Source organism: Panthera onca, chromosome A2, assembly GCF_046562875.1.
Source record: "Panthera onca isolate mPanOnc1 chromosome A2, mPanOnc1 haplotype 2, whole genome shotgun sequence".
NCBI lineage: Eukaryota > Metazoa > Chordata > Mammalia > Carnivora > Felidae > Panthera > Panthera onca.
The window spans coordinates 8,110,479-8,133,387 of record NC_138340.1 but is presented as its reverse complement, the minus strand read 5'-3'; the positions used below and the strand labels follow the sequence as shown (position 1 = coordinate 8,133,387).

Below are 22,909 nucleotides of genomic sequence, written 5' to 3'. Positions count from 1 at the left end.
AAGAGAGAGGCAGAGCATGAGCAGTGGAGGAGAGAGAAAGACGGAGACACAGAATCTGAAACAGGCTCCAGGCTCTGAGCTGTCAGCACAGAGCCCGACGCGGGGCTCGAACCCACGAACTGTGAGATCATGACCCGAGCTGAAGTCGGACTCTTAACCGACTGAGCCACCCAGGCGCCCCAGGGCCCTCCTGTTTTAAAGGAGCTGGAGGAGGTCCACAGGACCGAAGAAGGCACCCTCCCCACCCCGCGGGCAGACTGTGAAATGCCCAAGTTCTGCCGGAGCAACCCAGCCTTCAGCCCAGCCCCTCCAGCCTGGAAAGGCTGAATCAGGCACCATGACGTGTGGGAAGGTGACAGGAGAGAGAGATGGGCGTGCCTAGCCCCTCCCAGCCTCGCCCTCCTCTCAGTGCCTCAGTTTCCCCAAAGGAAATGAGACAACACAGAACCCAAGTGTGGGGCTGCTACGACATCAAATCCCACACCGCCAGGCCCACGGGGACTAGCTGAGCTGCCAGTCAGGGGAGGCTGCCTCGGGGTCTCAGGAGGGCGGTGCAAGGAGGAGCCCTGCCCAGGTATTCATGGGACTTGGCCCGTCCCTTCCCCATTCTCAACCCAGGGAGGAGCGGAACTGCCAGGCTGACTCCTGATGGTGGGAGATGGGGTCTGCCTTCCCCAAAGCTGGCATCAACAGGCATGCTGGCCCGGGGTCAGGAGGACCGACTCGGGGACTCGAACGCACTCGGGCGAGCCTGAGTACCACGCGATCAGATGGAGCCAACCGAGGCAGACGGTGCAGAGGCTTCAGCCAACCAAGAAGAGGCAAAGCGTGTGGCACCTCCCGAGGCTGTTGGGTCCTCAAGCTCCCTCGGATTTGAGACAAGTCGTGAAGACCTCCCAGTCTAGGACGCACGGCCGTTGGGAAGGCGTGCTACTGTGATCTACAGTAAGAAATACACATTTGGATTTCCACCCTCCATTTTTGACACCGGGCTCCTAAAATCCTCGGAATGTCCTAAGTGATTAAGAGTCATAAAGGTGTCTAAACATTCACAGCCAGCCCCTCTCAACGACACATTAGTTGAATGAGGTGAGTTTTGGAAAGCACTTAAGGAAGGGGGCTGTGCCAGGGAGACCAATTTATGCGATCAGAAGGCTGGAGCTTTTAGTCCCGCCCTACCCACCCCCAACTCCGGAGAGGGGAGAGGGGGGAGGGGGGAGGGGCTCCAGGATGAATCAATCACCAAAGGCCAATGATTCAATCAGTCGTGCCTGCGTAATGAAGTCTCCATAAAAATAAAACCCGAAGGACGGGCTTCGGAGAGCTTCCCGGCTGGTAAACACATGCAGGAGCCGGGAGAGGGGCGCCTGGAGACGGCATGGAAGCCCCGGCCCTTCCCCACACTGCCCTGCGCATCCCTTCTGTCGGGCTCTTCCTGGGTTGTCTCCTTCACACCAGCCACCCATCCGGTGAGTGATCGGTTCTCCCGAGCTCTGTGAGCTGCTCTGGCAAATTAATCGAACCTGAAGAGGGGGTCGTGGGAACCTCACTCAGATCTACGGCCAGGGGGCGAGACGCACAGGTGACAACCCGGACTTGTGACTGGCAGTGGGGCGGAGGACGACGGTCTGGTGGGACTGAGCCCCCATCCTGTGGGATGTGACACTCTCCCCAGGCAGACAGTGTCAGAACGGAGCTGATCGTGAGCCACGCGGTGAATGTCCACTGAACACGTGGCAAACCCCACACCACGTACTGGAGAAAGTGACAGCCCCAGTTGGCATCCTGGCCCTGTTTCCTCATCAAGACACAAGGCCATGCCCCGAATGCTGCAGACTCTACCAGCTTTATAGAAAAGGCCCTGCCAGGGCCAGGCCCAGACGACAGGTGCTGGAGAAAGGGTTGTTGACAATCCCACAACAAAGCAGATCCGTGCTTTCTGCCACTGACTTTTGGGGGGAGAAAAACCATTAAGAATATCGGAATGAGATGAGGCTACCTGAGGATGAACCGAGGGAGCAATGATGGGGTGGGGGGCTGGGGCTCACCCAGGGGAGGAGGAAGGGGAGAAGGAAGGTGAGGCACGATGTTCCAGGGAGGGAGCGCTGTGGGGGCAAAGGCGTGGAAGTGTGAATGGACGAGCCGATCTTGAGGGTGAGTGAGCAGGGGGATTGTGGCTCCAGCTAGGGAGCAGGAGGAGGTGAGGTCCCAGAGTTCAGCAAGGCCCTGTCGGGGTCACAAAGCTTTAAAAAGGAAGCTGGGAGCCACCCCCTCTCTGGTCCCTGACAGCAACAGTCAAGGTCAAGGGAAGGGAGGCTCAGGAGGCCACATTCCACACCAGAACAGTCCCTAGCACCCAGGGTTTACAAGGCCAGGGGTTCTTCCCAAGGAGAAGCAGGGATCACCCGTGAGCCATCAAACTTCCTGGTGGCTGTGGTCTTAGGGTAATTTTTTTTTTTTTAAAGATTTTATTTTTAAGTAATCTCTATGCCCAACATGGGACTCAAATGTACAACCCTGAGATCAGGAATCACATGCTCTACTGTCTGTACTAGCCAGGTGCCCCATTCAGTCTTAGGTAATTTTTAAACTAAGCAGATTAAAAGTCTGGGGTGCCTGCATGGCTCAGTTGGTTAAGCATCTGACTCTTGATTTCAGCTCAGGTCGTGACCTCAGGGTTGTGAATTCAAGCCCTGGTGTTTAGGCTCCAAAATGGGCATGGAGCTTACTTTAAAAAAAAAAAAAAAAAAAAAAAAAAAAAAAGTTACAAGTAATGGCTCACCAAGAGCAGTCTGGACCAGAAGCCAGCATCACTGGATGTCACAGGCATCAGAAAGGAGGGCTGAGGCCCAGCCTCCGAGTCACATCGTGGGACCCCAGACCCTACAGGAGGCGGCAGGCACACCAAAGCCACATGGGGTGCCAGGGCCACAAAGGGGGTACCACTATCACCCCCATTTTACAGATGAGGAAGCTGAGACACAGAGAGAGAGGCCACCTGCCCCAGGCCCCAGAAATAAGGGGTAGCTGCCTGGCTGCTGAGTCCTGTTCTCAGGAGTCAGCGGGACAAAAGTCTATTCTCTAGAAGCAGTGCAGCCCCACATAGCCCCTAGAGGGCCCTCTACCAATCAGCACGTCCCACACTACACTCAGCTTCCTCCCTCCTGCTAGTGGGGTGTCCCGCCTCCCACCCAGCCCAGGCACCTCTGCTGTTCATCGCCCTGGACCCCCACCTCAGGGTCACTCTAGACTGCCCTTCACCCTCACCCACAGCACTGCCCTGGGCCAGGCCTCATGACCTCTTGCCTGGCTCTAGACTAACCTCTCCCTGGCCTCCCTGCCTGCACTCCTATCTCTGCCCATCCTTCCTCCACAAGGCAGCCAGGGGCTGAGCCAGTTTTTCCCCACCCAAGTGCTCCCTGGGCTCTCACTGCCTGAATCCATCACCAGACTGCCAGGCCACATCACCTGCCTCCTGCCTCTCCCCCCAGCCCCACCTCATAACTTTGCACATGCTGTTGCCCCGGCCCAGAATGTTCTCCCAAAGTAGATCCAATGTCCAATATACTCTCCCACACCCCCTGCCCTTTCCCCTCTCGGCCTGACCACAGCATCCCCTGTCTGCCACTCCATGCTGCCTCCCTGGCATCCAGCTGAGGTTGAGCACAGAGTGGGCACACATCTACTGGCAGCAGTAAAAGACTGGAGGGATGCCTCAGTGGCTCAGTTGGTTAAGCGTCCAACTACAGCTCAGGTCATGATCTCACAGTTCGTGAGTTTGAGCCCCTCACCGGGATCTGTGCTGACAGTGCGGAGCCTGCTTCAGATCCTCTGTCCCCTCTTCTCTCTGCCCCACCCCTGCTCATGAGCTCTCTCTCAAAAATAAAAGTTAATGAAAGAGAGAGAGAGACTGGAGACGCCACAGTCAGGTGGGGAAAGAGGAGTATGTGAGCTGAGACACAGCTCCATATGGGACACCTGGGCCTCTCTCCCGACCTCCACCGCCAGCCCAACAGGATCCAACCATGACCCTATCTCCATAGCTGCCACCCTGTCCCTACATGTCCCCAGGCACCACTTCCATCTCCTCTGGGTCCCCTACCCTGGGCTGGCTCCCGTGTTCTCTTTTTCACCAGCAGCCACGGGATGTGATCAAGTGACACCTCGGCCTCAGGGTGCACTCCACCATGTGTGTTTCAGGCTGGGCTCTCACGGTGACCCTCCTGAGTGCTCTCAGGCAAGTGGCCTCATCTCTGGAAGCCTCAGTTCCATCCTCTGTAAAGTGGGGGTGACGGGAACAGAGACGCCAGCATCAGTCCGGGTCAGGCACTAGGCTGATGTGCACCCTCAGAGTTTCTGCCTTCACTGCTCTTCACATCTACCACTTTCTGCTGGGAAGGAGAGTTCCCATCAGCCTCAGCTCCAACATCACTTCTTCAGAGATGCCCCGGGATGTCCCACCCTCCAGATGAAGTTAGTCACCCACCCCTCTCTACACACACACTCCCACCTGGTGGGGACCAGGACTGCCTGTCTCCCTGCTGGTCTCACCCCAAGTCTCCCACTTCCGTCCCCCGGCACCAATGGAGTGCCAAGGGGGCAGGTGACTGGTGGTGGCAGCAGCTTTGGTCCAGTCACTGCTGTGCCCTGGGCGTGGACCAGCCTGTGGCATGCATTAAGTGCTCAGTGGACCACAGCTGGGTGACAGCCACCGAGGAGGTGATGGGGGTGGGGGGGGGGGGCTTCCTGCCACCTTCCAGTGCAGAAAGCCATCAGACCTGTTCTCCCAGCAAGCTGTCCCAAACAGACCAGTAGAAAGCACAAAACTACAGCCACTGAGTCAGCACCACACGGGAGGACCTCGAGTGCCAGGCACTGTTCCGAGGGTTGGACATATTGAATAATGCGGTCTTCATGGCAACCGACAAAGTCGCTGCTATTATTATCTTCACTGTCCAGAAAGGAAACACATCATGAGCAGGAGTCCCTCCCCAGCGGCCATACAGCCAGTAAGCTGCAGAGTCACGATCTGAACCCCGGCAGTCTTAGCTCCCAGGGCCTACCCAGCAGGGCAGAGGTTTTCCCCGAGTGGCCAGCGGCCAGAAGCATCAGCCATCAGCTGGGAACTCATTAAAATGCATATTCTCGGGGCGCCTGGGTGGCGCAGTCGGTTAAGCGTCCGACTTCAGCCAGGTCACGATCTCGCGGTCTGTGAGTTCGAGCCCCGCGTCGGGCTCTGGGCTGATGGCTCGGAGCCTGGAGCCTGTTTCCGATTCTGTGTCTCCCTCTCTCTCTGCCCCTCCCCCGTTCATGCTCTGTCTCTCTCTGTCCCAAAAATAAATAAAAAACGTTGAAAAAAAAAAAATTAAAAAAAAAAAATGCATATTCTCACCCCCCCCCCCCAAACTGCTGAAACCTGCTGAATGAGAAGCAAAAACCCACCAGGCCAAGCCTTACACGACTCTGACCCACTGCCATCTGAAAACTGGGGCTCTGCTGCGCCAGTCTGGGCCCAGCTGATCGGACCTCTGAATCCACAGAAAGCAGCCCATTGGCTTGCCTGTGGCCTATGACATGGCAGGGCTCACGAAGAGGAGGTGTGGACCAATCCGCTATCGCCTCTCATTGGAGCCACGCCTCCCCCCAGCTGGGCTGGGCGGAGTCAGAAGATGAAAGCGAGAGGGCGTGACTGGAGCACAGCAGAGAGTCAAGACAAGTGACGAGGCTAAGCTCCAGTTTCCTCCAGTTGTAAAATGGGGGTGTGTCAGCTGCCTTCCTAGTATGGGTGTGTTTAACCGGGTCGTGTGGTGAGACTGGCGCCCAATGAATCCTGAACTGACCTACGGTGATACTCCAGGTCAGTGGGGAAGCAGCATGGAGGCCGCTTGGGGCTCTGGAGAGAGGTGAGGCCATGCCCCCGACAGCTCCTCTGTCCCGTTCCAGCTTCTGACCCACGATGCTTTCTAAGGAGGCCTGACTGGGTTTTATTGTGGGAGACACGCCCACGTCATGCCAGGCTTGTGTGGAAAGAACAGAAACAAACGGAGGCCACCCAGGGGAAGCCAGAAAAGAATCTCCGCGTGGGCCATTCTACATTCAATGGGTGGGCCTCTCCAAAAGCCAACAGCGTGACTCAAGTGGCCATGCTGCCCTAATGAAAAGAGGAGACGGGACAATGCGGTGCAGCAGGGGGCAGATCAGAGCACTGCAAAACTAGCCAGGGAGGGTATCTGGGGGACAAGTGGCAACCTGATTATGGACTGGGCATCAGATAACGTGCAGGAATGATTCCTTTTCCTGGGTGTGATTCCGTGACTGTAGGAAGGCGTCCTCAAGGCAAGGGGAGGCGCACCGAAGCACTCCGGCTTGATGTGTCACATGCTACTGATTTTGAAAGCGTTCGTTCAGCAAAAAGTGTGTTATCTACAACACAGCAAGCAGACACGGCACCTGGCAGCCTGGTCACAACTGAGGACACGAGGGGTGGGTGTTCACTGAACTGCGCTTCAACTTCCCTACACAGATGGAGAACATGAGTTCAAGCCCAAATGATGACCCAAGACCCCGGACACGCCCACACTCATTATCTGCTGCAGCAGCGAACTGCCCCACTCACTGTACCTGTTTTTGAGAAGATGAGCTGCAGAATGAGAGGCCGCCGGGTGACGATTCCTGAACCTCGGGGAAGGAAGTCCCTGTGGGAGGGGAAAAGGACAGAAATTACTCAGCGGCTGGCTCGCGGGGCAGGAAGTGTGACCACACGTGTGAAGCAATCCCGCCTTGCGACTGGGGCAACCTCAGCAAAGATACCAAGATCCCAGCCAGATCTTGGAGGGTCCTGAGGCCACCGGGGGCAGAAGAGGGACTGGAATGAAGGTTGGTGGGGAATGGAACCGTTTCCCTCTGGCTGGCCGTGCTCCAGCCCCAGCATGCCCCCAGAGCCCTTTCGCTGACAGATATTTGAACAATATCTCCTGCACCCCAAAGAAATGAGTTCATTTCCTACATACATGTTTTAATTTAATGCCTTATGTATGATACGAAGACTAAATAAAAGGAAAGTAGTTGATGACAAAATACATGTTTCATGTCCCAAAAAGACAAAGCGATGCAGGCAGGAAGTGAGTGGATCAATGGCTGCCCAAGGGGTGGGACATGAGGAGGGAGCTTTCCGGAAATGTCCTAAAACCTGACTGTGGTGATGCTAATATTTACTGTAAGTGTACTAAAAACCACTGCATTTGAAATGGGTGAATTTTCCTAGCATATAAACAATCCCTCAATAAAGCTGTTAAATAAAGAAACATACCCTGTGTATTTCACCATGGAAATACTCAGGCACCAGCTGGACTGACTTACACCACTACATGTGGATTCATGCAAAGCAGGACGACCAGAAGGCACTCTGGACCATCAAGAAAGGAAAGCCGAAGAGCCAGGGTCCAGTGAGCGTGGAAGTAGAAGAGGGATTTTCGGAGATTAAAGACGTGCAAAGGATTCTTTGTTGTCTCATGTAAAATGGAGAAAAGTTCCAGGTTCAGAAAGTTTCAAACAAGGCTTGCACACCAATGTTTAGATTATTTGTAATCTGTGCGGGACACAGGACTAGTGGTGCTGGGCAGGTGTGTCCCAAATACAGCAAGACAACAGCATCCTGGGGTTCTCAACCCAGGGCCACCGGCACCAACCCGCTCCCCAGTACTGTGACAGCCACAGTGCCTCAGGAGGGCACCTCCTAGCGTCGGGAACCCCTGTTGGGAGCCTGGAAGGCCCCAGAGGAGGGGTCACTGGTTCTCAGCTCAGGCTGGCTGGCAGAATCCCTGGGAACGTGTTAATAACCCGGTGGGTGCTGGAGGGAAGGAGGCATACCGGGCATGCGCCACACATGACATCCTGTGGGCGGCCCCACCGCACTTCACCTCCGCTGGCTGAGCGCAAGGAGGTGGCAGTGACCACGTAAGGTTGGCCCACCGGCTCGCGCTCAGGGGGACCTGCAGCCCGGCCTTTGAGACGAGGGGCCCTCTGTGGGCCTCAGGGCTCTAAAGGCCCCACAGGGGCACAGTCCGAGCAGCAGAGTGGGGCGCTCAGGCAGACAGGCCCAGAGAGGGGTGGGGTGACGGGGGTGCCGGAGTCCGGTCATCATTCTTAGAGCAAAGCAGCCCGATGGGGGTTGGGGACAGCCAGATTATAACTCTGTGTGCTTTTAAAGGGGTGTGGCTTTAAAAGAACCCTCTGAAGGACAGGGGAGCCTGGATGGCTCAGTTGACCGAGCGTTTGACTTCGGCTCAGGTCATGATCTCATAGCTCATGGATTCAAGCCCCGCATCGGGCTCTCTGTTATCGGCACAGAGCCTGCTTCAGATCCTCTGCCCGCCCCCCTGCCCTCCCCCACTCACACTGTCTCTCTCTCAAAATAAATAAACCCTCTGGCGGCCGCAAAGGCACGGGTGGGAGTCCAGAGGCAGGCAAGGCACGAGGGGACTGCACTGGTCCACGTATGTGATGACAGAGGCTAGACCCAGAGCGGCAGGAACAGAGAGCAGTGGACCGACACTGGACAGAGCTGACAGCAGTTCAGGAGAGGACAGTCCAACCATGGAGGGTGGGGGGGGGGGCCCAAAAGAGACAGAAGAACATCCTAAGGACGCCGGTGAGCCCCAGGAGGACGAAGCCCGGGGCCCCTGGTGGCAAAGTCACCCTCTACACCTCAGGTGTTACGATGGAGGTGCTGGGGACAAAGAAGACACGCTACGGAGGTAAGAGGGCTTGGCAGCTGGCCTGGGCAGAGAAGGGGAAACAGGAGGTGAGCTACATGTAGGGGTGCAGATAGGGCAGAGCGGGGAAATGGCGAGGAGGCCCCAAGCAGGTCACCAGGCCCCAAAGTCAGTCAGTTTTTCACCTCGGCCCTCACCAGAGGGGACATCCATCCCAATGTCTCCAGGAGAGCAGAGCCACTTCACGGCAGATGCCAGGGACAGGGTGGGCCTGCTGGTGGCTGTTAACCTCTCAAACACCACACTTGGCCTTGGCCCTGGCACTCCCAGAGCCCCAGGCAACCCGGCTCAGAGGCAAAGACCTGAGAGGCAGGGACAGGAGGTCCCTTGCACATCAGAGATGTGGCATCTTGGAAACCATGGGCGCCGGCCCTCCAACAGAATCACAGACAGCAGCGGTGACGGTGTGCACGTCCCGCACCAGAATCTTCCACTCCACCTCTCCACCTCCTCCACAACAGGAACGGGTCGGGGACCAAACGATACAGAAGCACGGGAATGAATTCCCCACGCCTGTCTATGTGGTTCCTCCAAGCTGCTGTGTGTGACTGCAGGAGGCTCCTTTCCACTGCTGACCCGTGCCCTGGGGCACGGATGGGCCACTTGGGGTCTTTCCAGTTCGGGGTCGTTACCCATATAGCTGTTGGGGCGCCTGGGTGGCTCAGTCGGTTGAGCATCCGACTTCGGCTCGGGTCATGATCTCGCGGTCTGTGAGTTCGAGCCCCGCGTCGGGCTCTGTGCTGACAGCTCGGAGCCTGGCGCCTGCACTGGATTCTGGGTCTCCCTCTCTCTCCGCCCCTCCCCCACTCATGCTCGGTCTCTCTGTCAAAAATAAACGTTAAAAAAAATTTAAAAATGAAAAACCAAATATAGCTGCTAGGAACATTTGCACACATGCCTCTGGTAGACACACGCCCTCGTTTCTCCTGCTGAGTCAGAGGGTGAACCTGAACAGGCAAAACTCGTCTCTGGTGATAGAAATCAGAGCACTTGGTTCCCTTTGGAGAACTGACCGGAAGGGGCACCGGGGAACTTTCTGGGACGGACTCTATCTTTTTTTTTTTTTTTTTTCAACATTTTTTTATTTATTTTTGGGACAGAGAGAGACAGAGCATGAACGGGGGAGGGGCAGAGAGAGAGGGAGACACAGAATCGGAAACAGGCTCCAGGCTCCGAGCCATCAGCCCAGAGCCTGACGCGGGGCTCGAACTCACGGACCGCGAGATCGTGACCTGGCTGAAGTCGGACGCTTAACCGACTGCGCCACCCAGGCGCCCCTGGGACGGACTCTATCTTGATCTGTCTGGTGATTTCCTGAGTGCGTGAACTTACATAAGAAAACAAGGTCACTAGGCATCGGGGAGTGGTGGGAACATGGACTGAAGTTCACGGCGTCTGAGGTCACCCGGCCTCTGGGCCCACACCTCTGACTCAAAAGCCGCGGGCATCACCCCCGCCAGGGCCAAGGTATTGGCCCACGCTGTCCTGTAACTGTTCTGGGTGTGTCTGGGGGGGCCAGGCACCATGGACACAATGGTAACACTACAGACAACGGACGGTGAGCGCCTCGCAACAACACGAGGACCAGCACGATGCCCAAGAGAACCCAAGAGCTCCGGGCACATGCAGGGAAGGCAGCTGGCCGGGGCTGGAGCTTGGTGGTGACCGGAGGGTGCAGCCCAGGCAAAGGAGGCTCAGCCCGAGGGGGAGGAGGCCGAAGGACGAGGCCGAGCAGGCGCGCGGGGCCTTGCGCACCAGGCTGGGAGTGCCAGCCGCCCTGGGATTCCTCCAATCGTGTGTCCGGAAGCTCTCGAACTGCTGAGTGGAAAGGGCGGCAACACCGAGTGCGGACTCAGCCTGGACAGTCCCCCCAAAACCAGCTCCCTGGAAATTCCCAAGAGGCTCGGGGAGGAAGGGCCCGTCCGGCTGTGCCCTCAGGTCCGCCCAGAGGATGTTCTGGCACAAGGCAGCAGGAGCGCCCTGGGGGCCTTCCCGGCCTGGGTGGTGGAAGGAGACCATCTCCCCTCGTAACTCTGCCCAGAACACCATCCGCTTATGTGGAGGCAAATTCCAAGCCTCAGTCTTCTGCTTCCTCCGCCCTGAGTCAACCCACCCCCACCCCGACTGGACGCCCAGGCTGCCCTGCGCACTCTGTGGCCTCCCGCCAGCTTCCCTGTCTCTCCGGTCTGGGTTTCCTAGTCAGCGAGACGGGGTGACCCCGCCCGCCACGGAGGTCAGCTGGGTACCACACAGGCACCCCCGTGACTCACTCCCCACAGCTCTGGCCCAAATGACACCTCCCTAGGGAGACTTGCCACCCCCACTTACAACTCCAACCCCACCCCATCGCCCACCTGCCCTCATTTTCTTCCTCGTCACTAACACTTCAAGTCACTTATCTGCTTACCTGCCCCCCTCTGCCACGTAGCCCCCCAGGACAGGAGCCCGGGTCTACTCTGTTCCTTGGCACAGAGTAGGGGTTCATTGCTGCACCTGGCCTCTATCTATGGGCCTAGGCCTGGCCCACAGGATCCTCCTCCCAGGTTACCTATGGTTCTTTTTTTTTTTTTTTTTTTTTTTTTTTTTTTGAGAGAGAGAGACAGAGAGAAAGAGAGCACGAGCAGGGAAGGGGCACAGGGAGAGAGAGAATCCCAAGCAGGCTCCACTCCCAATGTGGAGCCCAACATGGGGCTCAATCTCACATCCGTGAGATCATGACCTGAGCCAAAATTCAGGGTTGGATTCTTAACTGACTGAGCTACACAGGTACCCCACCTAAGGTTCTCTCTCTCTCTTTTTAATGTTTATTTATTTTTGAGAGAGAGAATGAGCAGGGGAGGGGCAGAGAGAGAGAGAGGGAGACACAGAATCTGAAGCAGGTTCCAGGCTCCAAGCTGGGTTCCAACACAGGGCTCTAACTCACCGCGTTGAACACTCAGACCTGAGCTGAAGTCGGAGGCTTAACCGACTAAGCCACCCAGGTGCCCCTATGGTCTCTTTCTAAAACAAAGACAAGGCCTCCAAGCCTCCGTCCTACAGAAATCACATCCCGCAGTTGACAGGGTCCTCTACCTGCCCATCCTACCAGCCCCACCCCTGCTTCCTCCTGCTCTGGGATCTCTTCACTTCTGGCTTCTAGTCTTTGCAGGGACTGTTTCCTCTGCCAGGAACCTCCTCCCCACAGGCACTGCGCACCCACCCGTGGGCAGATGCAGTGGACTGCACCCCTCCCTCCCAAACGCATGCCCTTTCCCACTCCCACAACATGGCTTTCAATGGAAGTCTAGCCCTGTGACAACACATGGCTTCCCCTGGCCTGGTCACTGCTAGATCTCCAGCACCTAGAACAGTGCCTGGCATACAGCAGGTGCTCATTAAATAGTTTGTTGAGTGGCCAAGAGGAATATGGACGCTGGAACCAGAGAGCCTGGGTTCAAAGCCCAGCCCTGCCCCCATGAGCTGTGTGGTCCTAGGCAGGTCTCCACCTTCTCTGGACACTGGCACGGCCATCAGTGGGATGAGAGGATGCCACTCATCCTTCAGGGAAGGCCCCGCTGGCCTCCTGACCCGCACACCATCACTTCACCCTCTCCGAGCCTCAGTTTCCAAGCTCTAAAATGGGCCACCTCTCCCTGGAAGGTAATGAGGGCTCCTGAGAAGAAAGTGGTAGGGAGTAGGGAGGGAAAGGCACAGCAGGTGGTGGCACCAGGGGCAGATCAGAAGTCCCAGCTGTTTATTTACTGTTGTTTGAACAGAGACCAAGGTCCCTCCAGGAGCCCTTTGACTTCCAGCCCCATACATGGGTGGGGATGCCTGGCTAAGAGAACAATAGAGGCTTAAAACCCAGGCTGGTAGGTGGGCAGGTGGAGGCTTTCCCAGGGGAGGGAAAACAAACAGATAAGCTGGCAGAGGATGAGTCAGAGCTGTTAAGGGCCAGGTCACCCCTCACCTGAGCAGCATGGCCTCCTTACAGGAGGCCCAGTAAGCACCCTTGGCTGGGATCCCTTCCTCATCGCCATATACTCATGGGGGTCACTCAAAGCCTCAGTGTGGCTAGGAGACCTCAGCACAACTCCAGCCATGGAAAAAGCCCTCAGCAGGAGGCCCACACTCCAGGGACCTGTTTGTACCCAGCCCACTCTCTCAGGCTCTGATAAGAGCCCATATAGGAAGCAGTGGCTGCCCCCCTAGCCCAGCTCTAACCCCATCTTTGGCAACATCTCAGCAAACCCTCTAGCAAGACCAAAAGAATGCAACCAGGGCCAACACTCCCATTTCCCAGATAGGCAGACTAAGGCTCAGAGTTTCAGGACTTGCCCAGGCAACTCAGCAAGGAAGGAGCAGAGCTGGGATGGGAACACAGGAAAGATGTCAATGATGCAGAACCACCGCTGCTCCCTCCCCGCCCCCAATCACCCCCAAACCCCCAGGGCTTCCTCTGTGGTTTTGCTAGAAAAGAAGTAGAGTTCATCGCCGGGCCTCTGGAGCCACACTATCCAGTCTATACGCCCCACCGGTCCCCACCCAGTCCCTGCCTCATTACCACCCATCTGGATGCCATCCAACAGTAAGCACTGGTGACCCAGAGCCCAGCCCACACTCAGTGGCCCCGGGCAGGTGTCACTGTGTCCTTGTAGTCACCCCAAGAGGCAGGCAGGCTGACTCAGACCGCAGACCCAGGGCTCCTCCCACCCCTCACTGCCCACTCCGCCCAGCAGCAAGCCCTGCTGGATCCACCTCCAGCTGGGCACAAACTGGCCCGCTTCCCTGCACATCCACGGCCATGACACAGGCCACTCGTGCTTGCCTGGACCAGTACAGTTGCTGCCTCTTAGGCTACCCACCCTCGCCCCCAAAGTGGCCACATGGTGTGTATGGATGCAGTGGCTGCCTCCCTCTGCTCAGAGGCCTCCCAAGACCCCCACCTCCCTCAGGGTAAAAACCCCAAGTCCTCTAAGGCCCACAAGGCCCCGCACAGCCTGCCCAGTCACCTCCCCTCCTCCTGTTCTCCCTCTCACTCACTCAGCTCCTGCTATGCTATTCTCTGCCATGTTGCCCCCAAACAGGTGTGGTTGCCTCAGGGCCTTTGCACTGACTGCTCCCGCAGCCTAGAACTCTCTCCCTGCAACATCCACAGGGCCAACTAGCAACTCCTGGCCAAACTATCTCTTCTCTACCCACGTCCCAGCACCCTCCGAACATAAAGCAGGTGCCCATCCTGCTCGATTCTCAATTCTATTCAGAACCGGCATCTTCCAATTTACTGGTCCGTTCATATGGCTGTGGTCCCTTTCCTCCCACCTATCCATTAGAATGGCAGCCTCATAGGAGGAGCCGGGTCCTCTGCCTGGCACGTTCTCCGATCTCTCAGCTCTCAATACAGAGCCAGGCATGAGGCAAGTGACCAGTTTGTGGGATGAAGGACCCAACGAGGAGACTGGGGCTCAGGTGGAGGCGGGCGGGCCAGCGTCTTGTTGGCTTTCACGGTCCCACTCTGGGGTGCCACCTCTTCACAATTCCCAGCAGGCTCCTCCCTGCTCAGGAATCCTGCAGGTTCCAGAGCCTAGCCCCACCCCTGGCACTCAGCCACAGTGTCACCGGCTCCACGGTCTCATCTGGAGGCCAGGCCAGGAACAAATGCAGGAAGTGACCCATGGAGACTAGCAGCCGTGGCTCTTGGGTCTGGCAGACCCCAGCGGGAGTCCAGGCACTTCCATTTATTTTCTAGACAATGTGCACAGGTCTGGTCACCTTTCTGTGCCTCAGTTTCCTTATTTGTTATTTGTTAAGTGGGGACGATGTCATCTGCCTCAGATGGTAGGCAGTTGGGAGGATATGCAAAGTTCTTACCGTGGTGCCCAAAAAGAGACCATCTGCCCTACACAATCGAGGGAAAACTGGACACAATATGAATCAGACCGTGACCCTCCTCTGCTCCAAAGTCCTCCCGATGGCCTCCAAGGCCCTGAGCAATCGCCCTGTCACCTCCCTGCCCTCACCCCCACCTCGCTCACTCCCTGAGCCACACAGCTGGTCAAGGTACAGCAAACAGGTCAAATCTATTTCTGCTGCAGGGCCTTTGCATGTGCTGACCCCCTGCCTGGAATGAACATCTCCTCGGAGCCTCTTCACGATCCTGGCTTCCTCTGGTCAGTCAGGATTCAACTCAGATGTCAACTCTTTTGAGAGGCTTGACTGTCCCCTACTGACACCCCTCCTCCACGTCACCCCGTTTTCCTTCTCCTGAGTGATTCTGCAAGGATGGCCTCTCCCTGCGGCAGTGCTTTCCAGAGTGAAATCCGTTAACCACCTAGATGTCCGCTCGCATGGAATTGGCCCAATCAATCTTGGAACCGGGCCAGGAGGGAATCCAGACCGCAGTGCTGAAAGCAAAGTGTGATGGACAGAACAGATGTCCTCCAAATATTTTTAAACGCTTGTGCCCATTTTCTGCCTGTGTGGGAACAACAAACTTGAAGGTGACACCTGGGCCCGATGGAAGTCGTGTTATGGAATGCAAATGGAAAAACTTCCTGTTTCATGGTCTCCAACATGCCTTGAATTTCAGTCTTCTGTAACTTTTTTATAACTTTTGTAACAGGCAAATATTAATTTTTACCTTTGCTGTTGTACCAAGAGCGCCAAAGCAACCAGGCGGCCAAGCAGCATTTTCATAGGTGACAGAAAAGACACTGGCATTTGGGAACCCAAGCTGTCGACTCTGCCCCTCCTGGCGGGTCCCCTCAGCATCCTCACTGCTGTACCCTGCAGCAGACAGCCTGCCCCATGTCAGCTGCGTGACCCCGGTGGCAAGGTCATGCACGTCTTGGGACCAATGTCCTCATCTAGAAAATGAGGTGCGATGGGGACAGAAGACAGTGCAGGTGCCACAGGTCAGCCACATATGGATTCCTACTTCTGCGTGTGTCACCACCCAAGAGGCCCAACTGAAGCCAGAGGCAGGATGCTGGTAAATAGGCAGGAAGAAGGCCAGGCAGGGCTCCACCACGCTCCTAGCATTCCGGAACCATCCTCCTGGCAGGCTCCTTCTTCAAGTAGGAGAACGGGTGTGTGTCCTCCACAACCCTCTTCCCAGAGCCCCTCCCAGATGACGGGACGAGGAACAGTCCAGACAGACTGGTCCACAGTGTCACACAAGACAGGACGGCCTTACCGCCCTTGCCCAGGTCACGTCTTTCCCACCTCCTACAGTCGATCTGTCAGCAAATCCTGCCTTCGTCCCCTGCTTGGTCCCAACCTCCTTAGGCTGAGCCCCTGGGACAGCCATGCTCCCCCAGCCCTCATGCCCCATGTGTTCTCGACCTGGCATCCAGGGACAGCTTTTCAAACAAGTCGGATCATGCTGCACACATTCTTAAAACCCACCTGTGTCTTCCAGCAAACTTGGGACACAAACGAGTGTCCTGTCTGCAGCCCACAAGGCCCAACACCAGTGCCCCATCACTTCCCTGCCGTTGTCCGCTGGCTCCCACCCCCCTCCCCGCTCCCGCTCCCGCTCCCAGGCCCTGCTGACTGCTGCCTCCTCTCGGGCTCCTTCGCCACCAGATGCCCCCAAAGAGCCCTCCACTCTTCCTCTGGACAATGGTTGGACGGAGCCTGCCAGGGGAGGTTCCCTAACTGCTTCCCCGGGCCAGGCTCTGCCTCCTTTCCATGCTTCCTTCCTGCATACTGGTCCCCACTCTAAGCCGTCTCCTTCGTTCACTGCCTGGCCCCCCACCCCCGGCACAGTGCCTGGCACACAACAGGTGCTCAGTACATGCCCGCTGAGGAGTGACCCATAAGAGAGGCTGGCGTCTCCGAGGGCGCACACAACCAAACGCTGAGCCGAGCCCTGTGCACACAAGTCTCCATCCCCTTCTTCACAGGGGCTCTCGCCAACCCCGTGACGCAGATGGGGAAACTGAACGTAAAGACGTGTGGTCACCTGGACCAAAGGTACATAAGCTGACGGCATCCTCCGCCACCAACCCAGATGGCTTCTTCCTGTCCCGGTCTGCCGGCACCATCCTGGTCATTACACCACATGTTACCGGAACGAAGATGGAAAGGAGCCCCTGAACTCCGAGGACAAGGCGGAGAGTCACCACTCCCTGTAGGGACAGATAGGTCCGTGACAGTGGAAAGCACAGAGTCTGCAGCTGTCCAGCTGTGAGACCTGAACAAGGATCTTCTCTTCCCCGGACCTCAGTTTCTCCATCTGTAAGATGGGGACAGTAACGGTGCCCACGCTGTCAGGCTGTCAGAGGATCAGAAGGACGAGTCCCGTGAGCCCCGGTCCCTGGCACACGTAGGGCCCTCCTCCACAAGACTGGTCGGTAGGGATGATGGCAGGAAGGGAGACATTCCTTGGCACCTCCAGGAGGACCCTGTTGCAACGGTGTCTCCTGGCACATCGGGCGAGACGATGCTAAATCTACTCCTCCCCCCAGCACAGCAGCCCCCTCCTAGGGACCAGCCCTGGGCCTAGCAGACAAGCAAGCCTGTCGCCTCACTCCCGTGGCCTGTCAGGAGGGGACAGGGAGGGGACGTGGCACGGCGGGGCTGGACCGGAGACGACCGTGCAGTCATAAAGAGCACGAGACGAGGGAAACCGAGGGGAGTCTACAAGAGTAGCTGGGAGACGCCAGGCCCCCGCCTTCAACTGAACAAGAGGTCAACAAGGAAACACCACCCCCTCAAACCCACGAGACCTACCAAAGCTGCACAGCACCCCCCACCCAACGACAGCAGAGAACACGTCCGTATCAAGGGCACGTGCAACATCCTCCAGGACGGGCCGTAAAACAGGACTCAGTAAATGTCAAAGGGCAGAAATTACATAAAGTACGTTCTCTGACCACACGGGGTGAAATCAGCAATCAGTAACGAAAGGAAATTTGGGGAAATTCACAAGTGCGTGGAAATTAAACAACACATTCCTCAGTACCTAGCAAGTCAAAGAGGAAAACCTAAGGGAGATTAGAGAGTATCTTGAGGGGAATGAAAAAGAAGACGCAAAATGCCGAAACTCACAGGCTTCGGCAAAAGCAGCATGAGGAGGAAAATGTATAGATGTAGGCACCTATATTTATTTTTTATTATTTTTTTTAATCTTTATTTTTGAGAGAGAAACAGAACGCAAGTGGGGGAGGAGCAGAGAAAGAGGGAGACACAGAATCGGAAGCTGGCTCCAGGCTCCAAGCTGTCAGCACAGAGTCTGATGCGGGGCTTGAACATACGAACCGTGAGATCATGCATGACCCAAGCCAAAGTCGGACGCTCAATCGACTGAGTTACCCAGGCACCCCGAGCATGCGACTCTTAATCCAAGGGTTGTGGGTTCAAGCCCCAAATTGGGTATAGAGATTATTTAAAAATAAGATCTTCCTTAAAAAAAAAATTTAATGTTTATTCATTTCTGAGAGAGAGAGAGAGAGAGAGAGAGAGAGCAAGCACAAGCAGGGGAGGGGAAGAGAGAGAGACACAGAATCCAAAGCAGGCTCCAGGCTCTGAGCTGTCAGCATAGAGCCCAACACAGGGCTCAAGCCCAGGAATCATGAGATCATGACCTGAGCAAAGTCGGACACTCAACCTACTGGATCCACCCAGGTGCCCCAAAAATAAAATCCTAAAAAAAAAAAAAAAAAAAAAAAGGTAAAAGAAATCCGAATAGACCTATAACAAGTAAGGAGACTGAATTTTTTTAAGTTTTATTTATTTTGAGAGAGAGAGCACATGTGTGCACAAGCAGGGAAGGGGCAGAGAGAGAGGGAGAGAATCAATCCCAAGCAGGCTCTGTACCGTCAGCACAAAGCCCAACACAGGACCTGAACTCACACAAGCGGGGTCCAAACTCACAAACCTGAGCCAAAATCAAGAGTTGGATGCTTAACTGACTGACCCAGGCTCCCCAAAGAGACTGAAATTATGCTCAGAAACTCCCCCCCCCCCCAAAAAAAGCACAGGTCCAAATGACTTCATGGGTAAATTGTAACAAACGCTTAAAGAAGGTTTAACACGGATCCTTCACAAACTCTCCAAAAAATTGGAAAAGGAAAGAACACTTCCTAACTTGTTCTATGAGGCCAGCATTATCCTGATACCAAAGCTAGACAAAAACCACAAGAAAACAACAGATTGATATTTCTTATGAATATAGACACACAAAAAAGTCCTCAACAAAATACAAGTAAACCAAATCCAGCAACATATAAAAAATATCATGTATCATAGCCAAGTGAGACTTATCCCAGGAAAGCCATAATGGTCCAAAAATGCCAAGATGAATCGGTACAACACACCATAGTAAGAGTAAATAACAAAACTATAGGACTATCTGAATAGAAAAAGCATTTGACAAAATCTACAACCCTTTCCTCATAAACCTACAACTATCACCATATTTAATGGTAAAACATTTAAAGCTTTCCCTCTAAGATCAGGAACTAGACAAGATGTCCACTCTTACTTCTATTCAACGTTGTTCTGGAGGTTCTAGCCAAAGCAATTAAGCAAGAAAAAGAAATAAATGCATCCAAAGGAAGAAGGAAACTATTCACAGATGACATGATCATGTCTACAGAAACTAAGGAATCTACCAAAAACCCCACAAAAAAACCTGTTTTTTGACAAGAAATGAGTTCAGCAAGGTTGCAGGATAAAAGATAAATATATAAAAATCAGTTATATTATTATACACCAGCAATGAACAATCTGAAAATGAAATTAAGAAAACCGTTCCATTTACAAAGGCATCAAAAAGAATAAAATATTAGGAATAAATCTAATCTAAGAAGTAAAAAAATGTGCATTGAAAACTGAAAAAAAAAAACAAAACATACATTGTTGAAAAAAATTAAAAACCAGGATGCCTGGGTGGCTCAGTCAATTAAGCATCTGACTTCAGCTCAGGTCATGATCTCATGGTTCGTGAGTCTGAGCCCTGAATTGACCTCTTTGCTGTCGTAACACAGCTTGCTTCAGATCCTCTGTCCCCCCCTTTCTCTGTCCCTCCTCCAGTCACATTCTCGCTAAAAAAAAAAAAAGAGAAACAAAACAAATGAACATATGGGAAGGGGAAAAAGAGAGAGGGAACCAAATCATGAGAGACTTTTAAAGATAAAGAACAGGGGTGCCTAGGTGGCTAAGTCAGTTAAGACTCTGACCTCAGCTCAGGTCATGATCTCATAGTTCATGGGTTCGAGCCCCTCATCAGGCTCTGTGCTGACAGCTCAGAGCCTGAAGCCTGCTTCAGATTCTGTGTCTCCCTCTCTCTCTGCCCCTCCCCGACTCATGCTCTGTCTGTCTGTCTCTCTCTCTCTCTCTCAAAAATGAGTAAATATTAAAAAAAAAATTTATAAAGATAAAGAACAAACTAAGAGCCAATGGAGGGGAGGTGGGTAGGTAACAGGCTAGATGGGTGATGGGTACTAAGGAGGGCACTTGCTGTGATGAGCGCTGGGTGTTGTATGTAAGTGATGAGTCACTGAATTCTATGCCTGAAACCAACATGGCACTGTATGTTAACTAACTAGAATTTAAATAAAAATTTGAGGGGCGCCTAGGTGGCTCAATCAGTTAAGCGTCTGACTACAGCACAGGTCATGATTTCACAGTTCAGGAGTTTAAGCACTGACAGCATGGAGACTGCTTTGGGTTCTGTGTCTCCCCTCTCTCTGCCCCTCCCCCGCTCACACTCTGTCTCTCTCAGAAAAAAAAAAAAAAATGAATAAAAGAATGTTAATAAATAAATAAATTAATTAAAATTTGGAAAAAAAAGAACGACCTTGCCTAACTGGAACATTCCCCATAATGGCCAGTGTAATTCTAGGTTGTCTTAGTAAGATTTTGACTTTTTTTTTTTTTTTCTTTAAGGTATCTACAGCTTTGGGGCATCTGGGCAGCACAGTCGGTTAAGCATATGACTTTGGCTCAGGTCATGATCTCACGGTCCGTGAGTTCGAGCCCCTCATCGGGCTCTGAAGCCGGCCTCTGAAGGCTCGGAGCCTGGAGCCTGCTTCCGATTCTCTGTCTCCCTCTCTCTCTGCCCCTCCCCTACTCACTATGTGTCTCTTTCTCTCTCTCAAAAAATGAATAAACACCAAAAAATTATAAAAAAGAAAAAGGTATCTACAGCTTCTCAGACCACAGTTCTTAGACATAAAATATGCAATTGTGCCAAAAGGTAAAGTGTGCAATTATCTGAAACTTAAGGACAGCACTGCTTCAGATGAGCCTTGGGTCTCTCAGAGCCAAATACCTAAGACGGAGTGTGCCACTGGGCTGGGGATTTTGTGGTGGTTTACGGTATATCTCACCGTGCAGAATTTTTCTTGAGGTTGTGGAGGTGCCCTCGTGTCAAGCTAACCTATTCCATGGCACATTTAGGGAGCACAGGAGGCTTAGATTTAGGTGACAAAAAAATAAAAGAAAAAAGTGTTATAAAAGACAATACAGGAGTAAAGTTTCATGACCTTCATGGACTGGACAAGTAGTTTCTTGGATATGACCCCAAAACCGTAAGTGATAAAAGAAAAAACATATAAATGGCATTTCATCAAAATAAAATTTGTCTCCCTCTAGGACACTATCAAGAGAGTAAAAAGAAGGGCATCGGTTAAGCGTCCAACTTTGGCTCAGATCGTGATCTCACGCTCTGTGATCTCGCGCTGACGGTGCAGAGCCTGCCTGGGATTCCCTCTCTCCCTCTCTCTGCCTCTCCCCTGCTCGCTCACTCTCTTTCTCTCGCAGAAATAAATAAATGAACATTGAAAAAAAAGAAAAAAGTAAAAAGACAACTCACATAATGGAAGAAAATATATCCCATAAGGGACTGGCCTTGACACCAGATATAAAGAACTCTCACAAATCAACAAGAGACAAATAACCCAATCTAAAAATGGACAATGGAGCTGAATAGACATTTCTTCAAAGATGCACAAACGACCATCAAGCACACATTAGTCATTAGGGAAATTAAAAAAAAGAAAAGAAAAGAGCAAAACACCACTTCCTACCCCCGAGGAAGCTAAATTAAAGAAGACCGATAGTAACAAGTGCTGGCAAGGAGGTAGAGAAACCAGAACCCTCCTCCAGAGCGGGTCAGACATAAAACAGTGCAGTCACCGTGAAAAACGGTGGTTTTCTCTGGGGTTTTCTCTGGGGTTTGTCCAGGGGTTTCTCTGGGTTAAACGGAAGGATCACCATACGGCTCAGCAATTCCACTCTTGGGTAGCTACTCAAAAGAAATGAACACATGTGCACACAAAAATCCGCACACAAATGTGCACCGGCAGCACTCTTTCTGATGGCCAAGAAGCGAAAGAGCCAAATGTCTGTCAACCAAGGAACAAATAACCAAAAGTGCACATCTGTTCGATGGAATATTATCCAGTCGTGAAAAGGGATAGAGTTCTCATACACGCTGTGACAAGGATGAATCTTGAACACGTTGCACAAGAAGGCAGACACAGAAACCAGGTAACGTAGGATTCCACTTACGCAAGATGACCAGAACAGGCAAATTCATAGACAGAAAGCAGATTCGTGGTTGCAAGTTGCTGGGGGTGGGGAGTGACTGCCGATGAGTACGGAGTCTTTTGGGGGGCATGAAAAGGTTCTGAAATTAGTGGTGATCATTGCACAACTCCGGGAATATGCTAAAAATTACCTAATGGTTACACTTCAAAAGGAGGAATTTTATGGTATGTGAATTACATTTCAGTTAAAAGATGCTATTTTAAAACAAAAAGCACAAAAGCAACCCATGTACCAACAAGGGAGCGAGTCCATCAACTATCTTTAAGATAAAAACCACTGCGGGGGCACCTGGGTGGCTCAGTCAGTTAAGGTCCAACTCCGGCTCAGGTCACGATCTCATGGTTTGTCGGTTCGAGGCTCACATCAGGCTCTCCACGGCCAGCATAGAGTGTGCTTTGGATCCTATGTTCCCCTCCCTCTCTGCCCCTCCCCTGATCTCTCTCTCTCTCTCTCTCTCTCTCTCAAGTGCACACATATGTACTCTCTCTCACAAATAAACATTTAAAAAATATATAAGATAGGGGCGCCTGGGTGGTTCAGTCGGTTGGGTGTCCGACTTTGGCTCAGGTCGTGATCTCGCGGTCAATGAGTTCGAG

The 22,909-nt window shown here is 53.5% G+C and overlaps 1 protein-coding gene across 9 annotated transcripts in view; it reads right to left on the bottom strand.

Moving 5' to 3' along the window:
- DNM2 (dynamin 2) overlaps positions 1 to 22,909 on the bottom strand; it is an 89,106-nt gene that overhangs the window by 49,902 nt on the left and 16,295 nt on the right. For 7 of the 9 annotated variants that reach the window (XM_078443398.2, XM_078443395.2, XM_078443392.2 and 4 more), the window contains exon 2: positions 6,622 to 6,695. The exons of 1 other annotated variant lie outside the window; for it this stretch is intronic. In XM_078443398.2, the coding sequence (XP_078299524.1) occupies positions 6,622 to 6,695 (74 nt within the window). Of the gene's footprint in view, positions 1 to 6,621; positions 6,696 to 16,719; positions 16,836 to 22,909 lie in introns of those variants that run through there. One more of the 9 variants, XM_078443399.2, reaches the window with a different exon arrangement.